This window comes from Nuphar pumila, chromosome 12 (genome assembly GCF_984573655.1).
Source record: "Nuphar pumila chromosome 12, dmNupPumi1.hap1.1, whole genome shotgun sequence".
In the NCBI taxonomy this organism is placed as follows: domain Eukaryota; kingdom Viridiplantae; phylum Streptophyta; class Magnoliopsida; order Nymphaeales; family Nymphaeaceae; genus Nuphar; species Nuphar pumila.
Window position 1 is genome coordinate 59,719,212 of NC_143260.1, and position 17,466 is coordinate 59,736,677.

A 17,466-nucleotide genomic window follows, 5' to 3' on the forward strand; every position below is an offset into this window, starting at 1 on the left:
TTGTTGCGTACTCACTTCCCTTTATATATGCATGCTTCCAAAAGGCTTTGTAATTCACGTACTAAACCATTTCTTAAACACTTGCTTTTGCATGTCACTTTTTGCTTTTAGCAAGGATAACTAAATTCTCATTATCTAGATTCAAGGATATTGAGATAGCGTGCACTTAAGATCACACCTTGGATTATGTTTTTTTTTTATAGGCAAGCTGGGTTAGGCAGAATCCTACCAGATATCTACTAAGCCCTATGTGGCAGAGGGATTCGAACCTAGGCCTTCAGCTTGGATCAGGACCCTGATTACCACAAGGGATACTTATGTTTTTTCTAAGCAATTAAAATCATGACCTTTTTAAAAGATTTTAGGAAATAAGGGCACTAATTGAGTGACTGCAAAACTAGTTTGGATTTGAGGTGGCGTTAGGTTGGGTAAGGATGATGATTAGGGATGTCAATGGATTGAATTTTATCAAATATCCCACCAAATCTGACTCCCTTTAGTTGAAATTGGTAAGCCAAAACCATATCCGAGTTTAATCGGATGCAGATATAGTATTTAACTTTTTCCCCACTCAATCCAATGAATATCTGGATATCGATATCTGTTTAAGTGAAGAGGGAAAAAAGAAAAAGTGAACTTGGTACGAGCTTTTCACCATCCAAATCCGAATTCAAATTTGAATACAATTAACCAACATCCCATAAAATCGTGATACTGTGTTGAGCACGACCCCAATCCAAAACCTTTACATCTCCAATGATCTTGAAGAGAAAGCTAAGTGGGAAATACATAGCTTGGGGAGGCGCTGACCATCCATCATGCAAGATATACGGCCGCATGCAGATACATTGATGGTCCCATTTTACGAGGTAGGCCCACATGTGTGTTCCTCCTTTTTTTTTTTTAATCCAGATGGTCTGGTCCCACACATGAGCTTGACAAATCCTTCATACCATGTTGTCTGTAGTGGTGTCAACGGGTAGGGTTTACGTACCCCAGACCCGACCCATACCAAATCCTATTGGGTTCGGATATAGTGATAAATAAGAAGACCTGATTAAGACCCAGGTCCAGACCAGAGGGTCTAGTTAATACTTGGATCTGGGTATAGTTTGTGAAATTTTATACCAGACATGGGCTCAACCTGAGTACCGATTAAGACCCACAAAATTTCAAATGTAAAAATGATACAACAACAACAACTACGCCTTCATCCCAAAACAATTGAGGTCGGCGATATGAACCAACAAAGAAAATCATTATGGGTCTTCCACATGAATCCTTCTCCTCCATTCATTTCTATCCAATGCCATGTCCTAGGTGAGGTTCAAAGCATTCATATCCTTTCTTATCACCTTCATCCATGTCTTCCTAGGCCTACCCCGACCTCTTTTAACTAATATATTTTCCCATTTCTCCATCCTTCTAACTGGAGCATCATTAGGCCTTCGTCGAATATGTCCAAACCACCGTAAACGATTCTCTCTCATCTTATTTTCAATGGGTACAACGCCTACCTTCTTACGTATCTCCTCGTTCTGAATCTTAGCTTTTATTGTATTTCCACACATCCATCTCAGCATACGCATCTCAGCTACACTCATTTTTTGAATATGATGTCTCTTGGCAGCCCAACATTTTGTACTATATAGTAAAGCGGGCCTAATAGTCGTCCTATAAAACTTTCCCTTCAACCTCAATGGCATTCTACGATCGCACAACACTCCAGTTGCACTCTTCCATTTCATCCACCCAACCTTTATCCTATGATTTACATCTCCATCAATTTCTCCATACTTTTGAATGATAGATCCCAAATATTTGAAAGAATCATCCACCGGTATTTCGTGCTCACCAAGCTTCACTACACTCCCATTACTACTTCGTTGCTTACTAAATCGACATTCCATGTATTTTGTCTTGCTCTTACTCAACTTAAAACCTCTTGCTTCCAATGTCTGTCTCTATAATTCTAACTTAGCATTAACCCCGGCTCTAGACTTATCAATCAAAACAATATCATCAGCAAACAACATACACCACGACACATTTTCTTGAATTGATCTCGTAAGCTCATCCATCACTATAGCAAATAGGAAAGGGCTTAAAGGAGATCCTTGATGTAACCCAACCGTTATAGGAAAATTGGTTGTCACCCCTCCACAAGTGCGGACATTGGTTACTACTCCTTCATACATATCTTTAATTATACTAATGTACTTGAGAGACACCTTTCTTCATAATTGTCCACCAGAGAACGTCCCTAGGTACTCTATCGTAAGCCTTCTCCAAATCAATAAAAACCATATGCAAATCTTTGTTCCTCTCTCTATTTCTCTCAATAAGTTGTCTAAGAAGATGTATAGCTTTCATAGTTGATCTTTCAGGCATAAAACCAAATTGATTCTCCGATATCATGACAATCTTCCTCAACCTAGACTCAATCACCCTCTCCCAAAGTTTCATAGTATGACTCATGAGTTTTATACCACGATAGTTTGTGCAATCTTGTATATCACCCTTATTCTTATATAGAGACACCAAAGTACTCTTCCTCCACTCATTAGGCATCTTATTTGTCTGCCAAATTTTGTTAAAAAGATTTGTCAACCATTCTAAACCTTTCTCTTCCAAGTATTTCCAAGCCTCGATAGGTATACGATCTGGGCCAACTGCCCTTTTTTATTTCATTTTCTTCAAAGCCTCTGCAATTTCTTTCTTTTGAATCTTGCGCATGAAGTCACGATTCATCTCATGAAAAGAAATTGAAAAGTCTCCAAGATCCTGAGCATGACTTTCATTAAATAGCTTATCAAAATAATCTTTCCATCTCTCCTTAATCTCCTCATCTTTGACTAAAACCCTTTGCGTTTCATCTTTGATACATCTAACCATACCCAGATCCCTCGATTTCCTATCTCTCATCTTTGTAAGCCTATAAATATCCTTCTCACCCTCTTTGGTATCCAACTTGTCATAAACGTCCTTATATACCTTATCCCTCGCGTTCCGAACTACTTTTTTAGCTTCCTTCTTTGCAATCATATACTTCTCCAAATTCTCATTATCACGATTTTTACTTAGATTTCTATAACACTCTCTTTTAACCTTAATAGCTAATTTGACATCCTCGTTCCACCACGATGTATCCTTACCTAGCGGTGCACCGCCTTTAGACTCACCCAATACTTCCTTAGCCACCTTTCTCATGTCACCCGCTATCTTATTCCACATAGATTCTGAATCCTCCTCGAGCCACCAATCAACTTCCTTAACTACCTGCTCTACAAACATTCCTTGTTTAGCTTCTTTCAGTGCCCACCACTTAATTCTATGATCTATCATATGTCTATCCCTTTTGCGGTATTGTCTAATTCTAAGATCTAAAATTAAGATTCTATGTTGTGTAGCTACACTTTCTCCCGGTATAACCTTACAATCGATGCAACAACCCCTATCTCTCTTTCTAAGTAGGAAAAAATATATCTGACTCATATTAACCCCACTTTTAAATGTTACTAGGTGAGACTCCCTCTTCCTAAACCAAGTGTTTGCTAAGATCATATCATAGGATAAACCAAAATCTAAAATCCTTTCTCCACTTTCGTTTCTTTCTCCTATACCATAGCCTCCATGAATACTCTCAAATCCATCCATACTAATGCCTACATGCTCATTAAGGTCACCGCCGATGAAAAGCCTTTTTCCATAAGATATCCCTTATACTACTCCATCTAAATCTTCTCAAAATTGACGCTTAATGGAATCATCTAAACCTACTTGAGGTGCATAAACACTAATAATATTTGTACCTAATACTAATTTAATAAGTAAAATCCTATCACCCTTCCTACGGACCTCAACTACATTATCTATAAACTCACGACTCATAACAATCCCTACTCCATTCCTATTCCTATTTATTCCTGTATACCAAATCTTATATCCCCAAGGTTCTATCACTTTTGCTTTCTCACCTACCCATTTGGTCTCTTGTAGACATAAAATATCAATCTTTCTCCTACACATAACATCTACTAACTCTACCAACTTATCAGTTAAAGATCCTATGTTCCAAGTGGCTAACCTAATTTTATGGTCTTGGACTAACTTCTTTACCCCCACCCGTCCAACAAAGTGAGGGAACCCTTGCTTATTTGACACCACACCCGGGCGCCGGTGTGACGCGTCGCTTCCGGGCGACGACCTAGCAACCCTTGCCCATTTATCATTGTCTCCGGTCCTATAGAGTATAGCGCGTCGCTCAGTAGGGAACGCCCTAACGAAATTCTCATATTGCTTCATATTCATAGGGTATGACTAAGTTTTTATGCTGGCTGTCACAGGCCTACCACAACCCTCCTCCTTTATCCGGGCTTGGGACCGGCAGTGTATAACTAACAGTTATACACAGGCGGAGTTTCAAATGTAAAAATGATAAAAAAATATTATTTTAATGAGATGGCCTGGGTCTAGTTCATGTAGTTTTTATTGGGTCCGGGTATGATTTTTCTTATGATGGGTCTGATTAGATAAGGGTCCAGACCCAATACCATACCTGAAAATTGAAAATTGGGCCAGGTCTGGTTTCACCTGGGTCCGAACCAAACCCGACCCGTTGATACTCCTAATTTAATGCCCAGTCAGGTGGGTCCTAACCTAGTGCCTTTTGCACTTGACCTTGGCCTATTGAAAAGGAAACCACACGGGAGGACCACAAACATGAAGCCAAAACTAGTCCATATAAGCGCAAGAAAATAAACGTCACTGTCCCACCGGCGAGCCTACACCCTTCCCCATGATTTTTTGTTTCCATAGGTTCCCCCTCAACGAACCATTGCCACAAATTACGGATAAAAAAAAAAGGTCCAGATTTCATGCCATCACTCCCTCCCCACCACCCCTTCATTTGGTTAACAAATCTCCTCGTCCCTCCCTTTTTCGGGGAAAAAGATCAGGTGCAATATGATTGCACAAGTATTCGTTCATTCATTAAGCACTTGATCACCGTTCATCTTGGGAACAGGGCTTGTAAGGGCCCAAGGCCTGATGGAGCTCAAACATTTGTGCAATCATATTGCACCATATTGGTAAAGGTAAAGTGCATGAGAGCTGGAGCAGGCTTGGCCTTTCAGCCCACGTGCATGTGGGGGTCGAAACCAACATGCACCACATGATCTGACCCTCGAATAGTCATTTAGTTTTGTACTGTAGCCATGCTCCTATTACTGAATAGTTTATTGGAGATATGTATACATTGTCTGTGAGCGCGAGCCACACGTGTGTGAATATTTGGTGCTAATGAAGGTACAAAGCAAAATATTTTAGTTTCTTATTTTTGTTTAGATTTTTTTATATATCAGAACTAATTGATGTGATTTACAATGTTTGATTAGTAGGAAATGGATTCTAAATCATATGATTGTGACATATAAGTATGTTTAGCTTTAAAAATCAACGGCCCATAATATACCAAAAGTTTCATGACTTAAAAAATAATATTTAGAAAAAAAAACAACCAAGACATGATCATTAGGAAATAAACTTTGCTGAACTCAACTATGTGGTCAGATTGAGTTGATACAGCTTTGCCTTATGATTTATAGTTCAATAGATCATATACGTTCATTAATACCAAATATAGACCTTTGATTTTTATAAAAAGGAACTTGACAATAAATTAAGATGACATACGTACCAGAAGAAAATTAATGGCTGATAAAAACATCACTTTTTACCTACCATTTTAAACCTCAGAACATACTTTCTTCATTTTTAATTTGTTTAATAAATTTGCCTAATGAAAATCTTGCATCAAAAAATGCGTCTTTGCCTTTTATCTCTATATGGCACTTTAACCAGATGTAATCAACCAACCATCAACTTTAGTTAGATCAATGCCTAAACAAGTGTTCTACAAATATTTGATTAGGAGTTGAATTTTGATTCGGCAATTCCATATATACTTGATTGACTTAACTAACTACTGTCTGTAAACTAAAACCAAGTCAGTTACTGTCGACTTGTTTCTGTATAATTGAAGGCTAATTTTTGTGAATTTTTATGGGATCGATTAAACTGCCTCTGGAATAGGAGACTTAGACGCATTGGTCATAGCTAGGACTGCTAAACGAGCCGGGCTTGGGGTGTTCGGGCTGTGCACATCATGGGTACACCCCAGCTCCAGCTCGGCTTGTGAGCTCATCACAAGCTGGGCAAAGTTTGGTGCGCCACTATGTTCAATTAACATATATATATATATATATATATATATATATATATATATATATATAGAGAGAGAGAGAGAGAGAGAGAGACGTGATTCTGTACGCGCATGCCTATAGTCTATAATATAGGCAACGCTATAAACTAAGTAAATATCATCTTAAAGGTACTATAACTGAGACAATTTTGAACCCAAGTTGACCTAAAACAATCAAACTCCTTGACTTGCATCCTTCTTCGGGAAGCTGACAGTTTCATCCAATCTAATCTAATGTGACCAGAAAATGCATTACCATGTCGTTTACATTTTGTATTTGGTAAGATAGGACAAGTTAAAGCGCAATTATTGTGCGTTAATTATTAGGAGTCATGCATAAGCGTTTGGACCGATGTTATCAGGGTAAGTATCGGCGGAAAATCTATATGCTGCAAACCTGAATCGGCTATTTTCTAATTATTAAAAAATATACCCAAAAATATTTTTTGTAATAATATTTTAATAGTTTTTAACATTTGTCACGATAACATATAATAAATTTTTATTAATTTTTAACCGATACAGCATGATTCACTTGAGTATCGATACGGCCCGATACAGCTGAATCGGTGGCCAAACGATTGAGGGCCGATACCGAAACCAACAACATTGATTTGGACAGCCTTCCACGCAAGTAGCAGCGGCACTCCCTCTTTTGTTGCTCAGACAAGACGTGGGGACAACTCCTCGTGGGAGCTCCAGGCCTCTCGCTTACAGGTTCCATCACCAAATTTCAGATTTTTCTTTTCTAACTTCGAATTTCTTTCCATCGAAATTCTGAACCTATCTTTTCACTTGCTGTACAGAGTCCAGTAGGGTCCGATCTAATGTCCAGTCGCCTTTTTTGGATCCATCAAGATGAAAGTTTATTCTTTTTAGCCCTTTAGAGTAATTGACTTGGATTATGTCCTCTTTTATCTGATCCTAACCTACACGCAAAATGGCTTTATGTATGTTTGTATAAGTCCATGATTGAATTTGGATCTGTTCGGTGATACTGATTCTGGTTACATGGATTCAGATTTGTCCATCACATCAATACTGCTGTAAGATCACGGAAGGCCAACTGTTTTATTATTATTATTATTATTATTATTGATATATGATATAATTGATCAATTGGAGGCATCTAGTGTTCATATAGTTAGGGAATAGGACTTGGTCTCTTACCCCGATCCAGTCTAGAAGAAAATCCATCAAATGGATCCACAATGCCCATGGACTCAGTACCTGATCATCTTTTTCGTCCGCCAATCTTCTCTGTGCGGGTCCAAACAGACCGATTCGAGTCACGGACAGATTATTTTCGGATGTGGACCTTAAAAATAAGATGTGAATATTAACATAACTGAAAGTAATTTCTGTTGGATCTGCATAAGAATTAAACCCGAGTTGTTTGCCTCTTTTTTTATAATGCAAAAAGCTCTTGTTTTCAACTCTTTTTTGTTAAATTCGATATAGTATTATCATTTCAAAATCTGATTCATGTTTAACTCTAATGCACTGGACCCAGTTCCAAATTTCCAATCCCATTCGGTTTGTCTTGCTGCCCAATTGGATCGGATCTACCATGATGTGGGTTGTACTCGATTCCTTTCCAACAGTACTTCTCTGTTACAGATAACCCTCTCCTCTTGATATTATTGTCTATCACAGATAACCCAGACTTGTTATCATTATTATTAGCATTAACTATTATTTAGAGAGCAAAAACGACGGTGGAGCAGGCCCACCCAAACAAGGGTAATTCGTGAAAGAAACCAGAAGAGGGGTGGGGCCGGACCCCTTCCTTACCAATTGCAAATCCATATCATTATTTTATTGTTATCCTAACAAGTTCTAATTCCCAATTTACTTACAGGCAGGTAAGTATTTTCCAAATTTATTTATTGCCAGACGAATTGCTTGTGGGCGCAAGCCATATGACAGGGAAGCGTGGAAGGAAGGGAGGCCATTTGTAACCAGTTGGGTTAGGCTGGTACGCGATTCCTATAACTTTGCAGGTGGTTGGTAAAAGAAGGGCCTCCTCCTCCTCCTGCTGTTATGAACACAGTTGTCGTTGCGGTCGACTCTTGATTGAACGTGCTTCTGTGGAGAGGCAGAGGGGGTCTCTGTTTCCGGTGGAGTTGGGAGGAAAGTGGGCAGGGGAATGCGAATAGGCAAATATGAGTTCGGAAGGACTCTCGGTGAAGGCAATTTCGGGAAGGTGAAGTATGCCCAGAATGTGGACTCGGGGAAGGGCTTCGCGGTGAAGATCCTTGAGAAGCAGAAGATCTTGGAGCTCAAGATAAGCGACCAGGTCTCCTTCCTCCCTTTTCCCTTTTATTCTTTTGTGGGGAGTTCTTTGATGGCTTTCTTTTCTAGAGAGAGAGCGAGAGAGAGAGAGAGAGAGAGAGAGAGAGAGAGAGAGAGAGATCAACGGTTGGTCTGAAGTTTAGTTGGTTTGGTTTGTTCAAATGGTGGGTTATAAGGATTTGGGGTTATGCGTTTACGATTTTTCCTTTTCGTTTTTGAGAATGTTGGTGAATTCCTTTTTTTTGTATTTTTGAAGTGTGGTTTCGTTTTTTCTGAATATTGTTGGTTCAGGGTAGCCTTGTTTTTTAAGTTTTCTTACGACTGGTGTTGCAGATAAAGAGAGAAATTGGGACGTTGAAGCTGTTGAAACATCCCAACGTGGTCAGATTGTATGAGGTAAGATCTTCTTCGGTGATACAACCCCATGCATTGCTCGGTTCAAGGTTGGGAATTGGGTTTTTAGCTGCTTGGAATTGAAGGGAACTAATTGGATTTTGGGGCTCTCTGCTTCTCAATTAAATTCAACCATTTCCTTTGAATGAATTTTGTTTAATTTATTCTTTGCCGACTCTCTCTCTCTCTCTCTCTCTCTCTCTCTCTCTCTCTCTCTCTCTCTCTCTCTGTATAGCTTTATCTTCAGATCAACTCTTAATCCTGTAACTACCTCCGTCAGATTCGGGGACGCTAGATTTAAATTTGTGAGAAATAGGAATTTTAATTATTTATTTATTTACCGGTTAACTTGTCTGTTTGGGTTAGAACAACTCTTACGATTTAATGCTTGTGCCAAAAGAAAGGCTTTTGTGATCATAAGTTTTTAGAGGAATAAAAGAAAAGAAAAAGATAAAGAGCGAGGGACAAAAAGATAAAGTATTCTGATTATCTCAAAGAGACTCTAAGCATCTCTTTTTACGGTTTTATTTCAGGTGTTGGCAAGCAAAACCAAAATTTACTTGGTCCTTCAATACGTCAGAGGCGGCGAATTGTTTGATAAAATTGTAAGAATCGACAGCGGCTGTGATTCTTACTTACTACACTTATTGTTCTGTCACAGATTGGGGAATTTTTAGAAGCCATTAAATTTGAACGTTTAGTCACAAAAAGCTTGTATTATTAGCTACCAATGAGTACATCGTATTTTTTAAATCGTGATATGGGATAGTGGCTGTTTGCAATGCCCTGTGTTTCTTAGAATTTCTCAAGATCCTCTGATCGTAAATCATCCGCAGTACTTCATGGGCATATGGCCTATGAGAAACCACGTTTGCTGATATCTCATTCTTTTTTTCTGAAACAGGCATCAAACGGGAGGCTAAAGGAAAGGGAAAGCCTGAAGCTTTTCCAACAACTCATTGATGCTGTGAGCTATTGCCATGACAAGGGGGTCTTTCACAGAGATCTGAAGGTAAATCATTTTTTTTTCACTTTCTACAAGCCTTAACAGTTGCAAAGATGCCCCACATAATTCGGGGTCTAGCAGACTCTTGTGAATGCCTTGACTGCACATTTTCTGTTATAACTCAAATAATTGTTGGCAGAACAGCTAACTTGTGATAATTCTATCTTTTTTAACAGCCCGAGAATGTTCTGGTTGATGGGTGTGGTAATGTCAAAATCTCTGATTTTGGACTAAGCGCTTTGCCCCAACATTTTAGAGTATGCACAATTTTTACTTCTTTTGATGTCCTTTTTGGATCACCATTCTCTGTGGTTTCTCTCTTCAGAATTCTTTGTAATTTTCTCTTGGCATTTTCAGGAAGATGGTTTGCTGCACACAACCTGTGGAAGTCCAAACTATGTTGCGCCTGAGGTGAATATGGATTTTAGGATAAGTCGACAGCGATCATACAGTTTCTTTATTGACTCTGTTGATCAATTTATCTCTATGCTATAGTTCTTTATAAAGCTACTCAAGCAAGAATAAATGTTTGGCAACCTGTAAGGGACAGGAATTTTTAATGTTTAAAGATCTAAAATTGCAAGTTTTAACTCATGTTTTTTGAAAACCTCTTGCTCAGTTCTTAAAAAAGTTTAAGAGCAGTCCCACAGAAAGTTGGTTTACTAGAGTTTTTTTCCACTCTTAAATTGATGGCACTTTTTAGATAGTAATCTTCTCATGTTCTTTTTTTATGGTCATAGGTTCTTGCCAACAGAGGTTACGATGGTGCTACATCGGATATCTGGTCTTGTGGTGTGATCTTATATGTTATCCTCACTGGCTGCCTCCCATTTGATGATCGAAATCTTGCAGTTCTTTATCAGAAGGTATTGAAGGCTAACCTTGAATGCTTGCAGGTTCTGGTTTTTCTTCAGTTGAATTATTAGAGATGCTGAATAATTTGTTAATCTCTGAGATGGCTCTGACTTATGGTCAAATGAATAAGCAAAAAATAAACAGTGGCATGTTTAGCATGATTTAGCAATTTCACTTCAACACACTGGTTCATGCAATCGTTAAATTGATAGTATAGTTTTCAATTCCATGCAGCCTTTACACAACCAAAGCAAGGAAAATATAATGATTCAGCTTTTTATACTTCTTGTATAAGGAATTTAGAAAACTAACATTTAGTCCATCGCTAGGATATATTTGATCATATGCCCTTGTTTTACTTTATCTTTGCTGAGTTTTCCTTTAACTGTTTCAGATTTTCAAGGGTGATGTTCTGATCCCCAAGTGGCTTTCTCCTGGTGCCCGAAACATGATTAGGAGAATATTGGATCCTAACCCAAAGACAAGGATAACTGCAGCTGAAATTAAAGAAGATGCATGGTTTAAACAAGGCTACATTCCCGCAGCTCCTGATGAAGATGAGGATGATGAAGGCTGCTTCGACATTCATGATTTGGATGAAACTTTCTCATTTTCAGAAGTAATGCTTTTCCTAGTAGTGGTGTCAACGGGCCTGGTTTGCCTGGACCCGACCCTAACCAAACCCTATAGGGTCCGGGTATGGTGAGAAATAAGAAGACCCGGCGGTCCGATTAATACATGGACCCAGGTATAGTTTGTGAAATTTTGTACTAGACCCGGACCGACCTGAGCACCGATTAAGATTCACAATTTTTCAATGTAAAAATGATAAAAAATATGGTTTTACCGGGTTTGGTTCATGTAGTTCTTATCGGGTCTGGGTATGGTTTTTCCTATAGTGGACCCTATTAGACCCGGTCCAAACCCGATACCATACCCGAAAATCTGGTCCAAGTCTGGTTCCACCTGGGTCCTAACCAAACCGACCCGTTGACACCCCTAATTATGAGTCCATTTGTTTCCCAACTTTCTCTTATTTTCTTTTTAATGGACAGACTGAGAAAGAGATCAATGACAATGCACCAACCTTGATCAATGCTTTTGAGCTGATTGGAATGTCAAGCAGCCTAGATCTCTCTGGGTTTTTCGAAAAGGAGGTAAATTTTTTATGTCCTTATTTTCTCATTTCTAAAGATACAAGTGTTGTGCTGAAACATCAATGCTATACACAAATTTGACATTGAAACACCATGGACTGAAGGAATTTGCTTAAATCAGCTGAGAAATATTGAAGTTGTCTTTAACTGAGTCATTGACTTTGTGTTCTGATAAATTCAGTTTTATTGGGTTTATAAGATCAAGTATAGGTTACATTGTGTTAGTAAATTTTGATTAGGTATCTAGATTTTGGTCTTTGAATATTGTATTCAGTAACTCAGGTTATTGCATTCAACAGAGTCCTTGATTGATTATGCAGTTGTAATCACCAAGCTCTGCTTGTTTTACTTGAGCATTAGAAATGTTGATTTCTTTTGGTTATTCAGGAGCTGGATCCTGGACCAATTGATACAATATTTATTAGGTTCGTGGAAGCAAATAAGAACAGTTTTTCCCTGTGTGTTCTTGAAATAGATTCCAAAAAAGGTTATCCACATATTTCTATATCTATAAACAACAAATTTTCGGGTTTATTTGATTATCCTGTTTCTTGGTATTGGCATTTTTCAAGGCACTGAAAGAATTTCCTCATATGGGTTCATTTCTCTGCGGGTGTTTCAGGATGCCTCAGAGAGGAAGATCAGATTCACGTCAAATTATTCAGCAAAAGACCTACTTGAGAAGATTGAGGACATTGTTACCCAAATGGGATTTCGGGTCTGGAAAAAGAATGGCAAGGTAAATCTAGAACTTAAAATACCCAAGAGTTTTTCAACATGTTACGAGTTTCTCATGTTCGTTTTCTAATATATAATAGAGTTCTCAGTAGGCATTTTGATCACAATATTCAAGTCTTAACATACAAATATCATGCTTTGAAATTGTTGGTCGTATTCCCAGTTAAGAGCTGTGCAGACACGCAAGGATTTGAAGAGCCCTTGTTCCCTTTCAGTGGCGACCGAGGTAATTTTCCCTCCAAATGAGAATCTTTATCCTCTTTAACCGCTATTTGGTTCAGATTAATGGGGGGCTCTCCTTGATAAAGTGCTGATTATCCCTTTCATATCACAGGTTTTTGAACTAAACCCGTCGTTGTATGTGGTGGAATTAAGGAAATCATACGGTGACCCAGCACTCTACCGACAGGTAGACTATTTCTCTTCCTCTTTGTGATAATTTTGATGGGCACAAAACAATTGTTCCACCTGATTCTAGTTAGTAGATGGAGAATGCCACCGGTTCAGTCTGTTGTCAAATGGTCTAGCTGGTGCAGCACCTTACCACCCACAGCATGGACCCCCCAGCCTTTCCCACCCCCTCTGTCCTGGTTCAATAATTTACTGATTGGCAGCAATGTTGTCAGAATCTATTTCAGATCTGAGTCTATTTTCAAAACATTAAGAGTTTGGTCGATTCAAACTCGAATGGAATCAAGCTGATTTGGTCAATTTTATTTTTTAAAATTAAAAAATCATATAAAATAAAAATAATAATTAAAAAATAAAAAGGGACAGTTCAACCTCGATTCGTCCTGATTCAGGCGAAATGTTCGAGGTGAATCTGCTGATTTGATATGAATTGGTTGATTTAAACCTATTCACGACGATTCTGACAGTATTGATTGGCAGGGCCTCTCTAGAAATGGGGATGGGTGTCCATGCTAAAAAAACCAATCTATCAATGGAATGCTCTGCTGATTCCATAAAAAATTGTTGGCATTTGTGTTAATTCATGATATGTTGATTAACTTGGTTCACATGGCATCACACACTGATTTTGAAAAGCATAAAGGCAGTTGTCCAACCATTTTTCAGCTAACATCTGTATTGAAAGATTGCCAGATCTTTTACAAACAATCTGTGGATGTGCGCAGTTGTGTACAAAGCTATCAAATGATCTGGGGATGAGCGGAAGCCAACAGCTGTTGACTACTCTCGCTTGTTAAAAGGAGTGGATGACAACCAGTTCCCCGAGATGATTTTGATGTATAGATTTGTTCTTCATGTTAATATTATTCCCCCCTTTCCCCCGTGTAGAACTTCACAATAAATAATTATGATTAAATCGATGAGTCCTATTACGTAATTTTTGTGCATGCTTCGTGATGGGAGAGCAACATCAAAGTGTGAATTAGGGAATTGAGATTAATAAGTTTGTTGGTGAGAATTTTTTTTTTTTTTTTTTGATAGGCTAAATAAAAAACCTCTCCGCACATTGACCGAAGTTGCAGTTGGTGTCGAGAATTAAGCTTTCATGGTAAAGGCTCTGTGGGATAGCCCAATTGCTGGGTTATCTCTGATTCAAGCTGGGGATAACCCCAGTGGGATTTGAACCAGAGACCTATGGGTTATGACAGTTCGACCTCACCATTCAGCTTTCTTATTGGATCGCAATTGCTGTAAACCTTTGTCATAAGATTACCCAAAGAAATCGTCATTGTAAAGTTTTTGGCCACAATAAAGTAGGACAACCAAATCTGAAAAATTCATGCTTGCAGACTCCATTTTGATCTAACCAATGCAAATTGGGGTTCCTGACCAGGGTGAAATCAGATAAGAGAAACTTACATCAACGGGTCCAAGATCCCAACGCTTACATCAACTGCATAACTTTGAGTCCAGCATACAGACGTTTAGAAAAGGACCAACATCCAATGCTTTCATGGAGTTCATTGAGAAGTGTGAGAGATGATTCTCCAAGATGTATACTATCAGGATTAAATATTACCTTCTTAATATGCTAACATAATTTATTTATTTTTATTAGGCCAAAGGGAAAACCCCCTTTAACGTGCTGCATATTGGTAGGCCTTTGGTTGGTAAAAACCCTTGAGTCAATGTTTGCTTTTCATGAGTTTCGTATTCATGGTCGTCAGCGAGAGCAGATTAGGTGATCTGTCAAATGACTTTTAGGAAAGTGATTTGGCATCCTCACCATCTACAAAATGCACAAGGCAAAGACCATGAGGTCCTTGTGAGATGAATCAATGGGCCGTGAAGATGTCACAGATCACCTGATCTGCTCTCGTCGTCAAATCAGTGACATTTACAAGTCACTGCTACGCCCTTGTGAGCATACCAACAAAAGGATATACCCATTAGAATGACATTAAAAGTTGGCTGTAAAATGCATTTGGGTTCTCAATGACACTAGTATTTTTCAATGAAACATTGCAACAGTTGACAAAAAGCCTAATTCACTTGCTTTGAATTTAATATTTTTGCTAGTGCCGTCTAGGTTCTTAACCTCTTAATATTTGAAATGCAATAGATTGGATCACATAGATAAACCACAAAGAACTTTAAAAAAACTTGAGGTGACCTAACCATGCATATTGAACAAATATTAAGTCTTAGTAAGACTGGTTTTGTAACGGGCACATATTTGTTTCCAATAACAAGTCTTAGTAAGACTGGTTCCTTATAACAGCTGCATATTTGTCTTGAAGGTGGATTTCAAGTTAGGTAGACTGATTCAAACAGTAAAATACAAATATACAATATTGTTGTCCCATAATACCAATTGACATAAGCGTAAAGTACCTCTCTCAAAGTCTTCAACGTAAATGAGGTAGGAAACTGCCAAGATGCCAAGGCCCATCTCAGACACTAATGTTCTTAAGAGACATAAATGTCTGACCAGTTTTGTAATAGTGACACGAGACCTACTGCATAATATGGAGAAAAGAAAACTCTAGGTCCAGATGCGGATCAGCCTTGTATATTTTTGGCTAATTTGGGACCTACCACGGGCCTTCGTTGTCGATGTTCAATGGGGCATCCTAACCCTAATTCAGGCCATGATACTTCTCTCCTCTTTATTAGGCATGCATTATCTCTCGTCCGTATCAAACCGGCACAACATATCACGTAGAGTTGTCCCTGCTTGGCCAGGCTCAAGCTGCGATTAGGGATAGCAGTGGACCAGGGCGGGGGACAAGGTCTCCACCCCCGCCCGGTCTCAAAATCTGGACCTCCATCCCTGTACGGGTTTGGATTTTAACCTTCATCACCGGTCCAAACGGGGCTTGGCAGGACGGGGGTCGTTTCCCTTTTGTCCATTGGCATCCCTAAAGAAGGATTTGGGGATGGGGCAGGGTGGGAATGGGGACGTGGACGGGGCAGGGTGGGGATTGGGGGAAAGCATAAGTCCATCCCTGCCTCCATACCGGCACGGGTTTTGATTTTAACCTACATCCCCGCTCCCATCCCCGTTTCATGTCCTCCATCACCAGTCCAAACAGGGCGAGATGGGATGGGGCCCCATTTTCCCCTTGTCCACTGCCATCCCTAGCTGATTTGAGATTATAGTACCCGGTCCGACACTGGGCCCAATCAAACTCCATCATAAGAGAAACCATTCCCAGATGCTATAAGGATTACATAAACCAGACCCGGACCACTCCTGGTAAAATAATATTTTTTATATTTTTACATTAAAAAATTTGTTGATCTTAGCGGGAACTCGGGTCGGGCCTCGGACTGGTATGAAATTTCACAAAACATATGCGGCTCTATATATTAATCAGACTCTTTAAGTTCAACATGAATTCTAATCGGACATTTGTATTTATTATCAAAACCGACCCATTGACACCCCCTAGTCTTTCCTACTTGGATTCTACCTTTTTTCCAAAGTTCAGTGCAACCTTTACGTTGGTTCCCTAATTATTGTTGCGTGGCCTTACCTTTTCGCATAAAGCTACATTATGCAGTATATCCCAATGAAATTATTTTATAAAAAATAATTGCATGGCTACAAAGGTTTGATGAAAAAAGTGGCGACAATCTTCTGGTTGGACTTACAAACTTGTGCCACACTGTCCCTAAACCAAATAAAGTCCCTAAGACATCCCACAATGTTAGGATTTTTCCAGTTCACACAGTCAGGCAATTAGGAGTGTCAATGTATTGGGTTTTTCCTGGACCTGACCCTTACCAAACCCTATAAAATCAGGATTTAGTGATAAAGGAGGTCCGATTATAATCAGGATCTGACACAAAAGGTCCAATTAGTATATAGAGCCCCGTATGGTTTATAAAATTTCATACCAGAACTGGATTCGATCGAGTTACAGTTAAGGCCCATGATTTTTATTGTAAAAAATAAAAGAAACTTTTATTTTACCGGGTCTGGTTCATGTAATTCTTATAAGACTTGGGTAGGGATTTTCTTATGGCAGACCTGATCAGACTTAGGTCAGACCTGTACTAACACATCAAAGTCAGATCCAGATTCAGACCCACCTAGGTTTGAACCCAATACTAACACCTTAAAGTCAGATCCAGGTTCGGTCCTACTTAGGTTTGAACCAGCTCCGACCTGTAGGCACTCCTACCTACAATGCCTCTATAGCCTCCTCACCTTAGAGAATGGTGGTTTTCATTAGGTTTGGAAAAGGAATGGGTCGGCCCACCCCAGCCCATTTTTTCGGTTGAACTGACCAGCTTATTGATCAGCTAGGACCAGGCCGGGCGAGGGTGTGATCTGGCCAAAA

At 39.1% G+C, this 17,466-nt stretch overlaps 1 protein-coding gene across 2 annotated transcripts; it reads left to right on the plus strand.

Moving 5' to 3' along the window:
- The first annotated feature begins 8,280 nt into the window (after positions 1-8,280).
- LOC149820955 (CBL-interacting serine/threonine-protein kinase 1-like) lies at positions 8,281-14,050 on the plus strand. Of its 2 annotated transcripts, XM_089983749.1 has the most exons (13): positions 8,282-8,561; positions 8,891-8,953; positions 9,484-9,555; positions 9,855-9,962; positions 10,133-10,213; positions 10,314-10,367; positions 10,697-10,822; positions 11,206-11,430; positions 11,867-11,968; positions 12,591-12,707; positions 12,870-12,932; positions 13,041-13,115; positions 13,843-14,050. In XM_089983749.1, exons 1-13 carry the CDS (start codon positions 8,412-8,414, stop codon positions 13,912-13,914), a joined length of 1,308 nt encoding a protein of 435 aa, XP_089839875.1. In that variant the 5' UTR covers positions 8,282-8,411; the 3' UTR covers positions 13,915-14,050. The 2 variants fall into 2 exon arrangements, with proteins under 2 accessions (XP_089839876.1, XP_089839875.1); XM_089983750.1 differs by lacking the exon at positions 9,484-9,555 and having other exon boundaries at positions 8,281-8,561.
- Positions 14,051-17,466: the final 3,416 nt, after the last annotated feature.

What these genes read in the sequence shown, in the direction of transcription:
- LOC149820955 (XM_089983749.1), top strand. Translation starts at nt 8,412, where the DNA reads ATGCGAATAGGCAAATATGAGTTCGGAAGGACTCTCGGTGAAGGCAAT. An exon ending in CAAACTATGTTGCGCCTGAG is followed by an intron (nt 10,368 to 10,696) that starts GTGAATATGGAT and finishes TTATGGTCATAG; the next exon opens with GTTCTTGCCAACAGAGGTTA. An exon ending in TCTGGAAAAAGAATGGCAAG is followed by an intron (nt 12,708 to 12,869) that starts GTAAATCTAGAA and finishes TCGTATTCCCAG; the next exon opens with TTAAGAGCTGTGCAGACACG.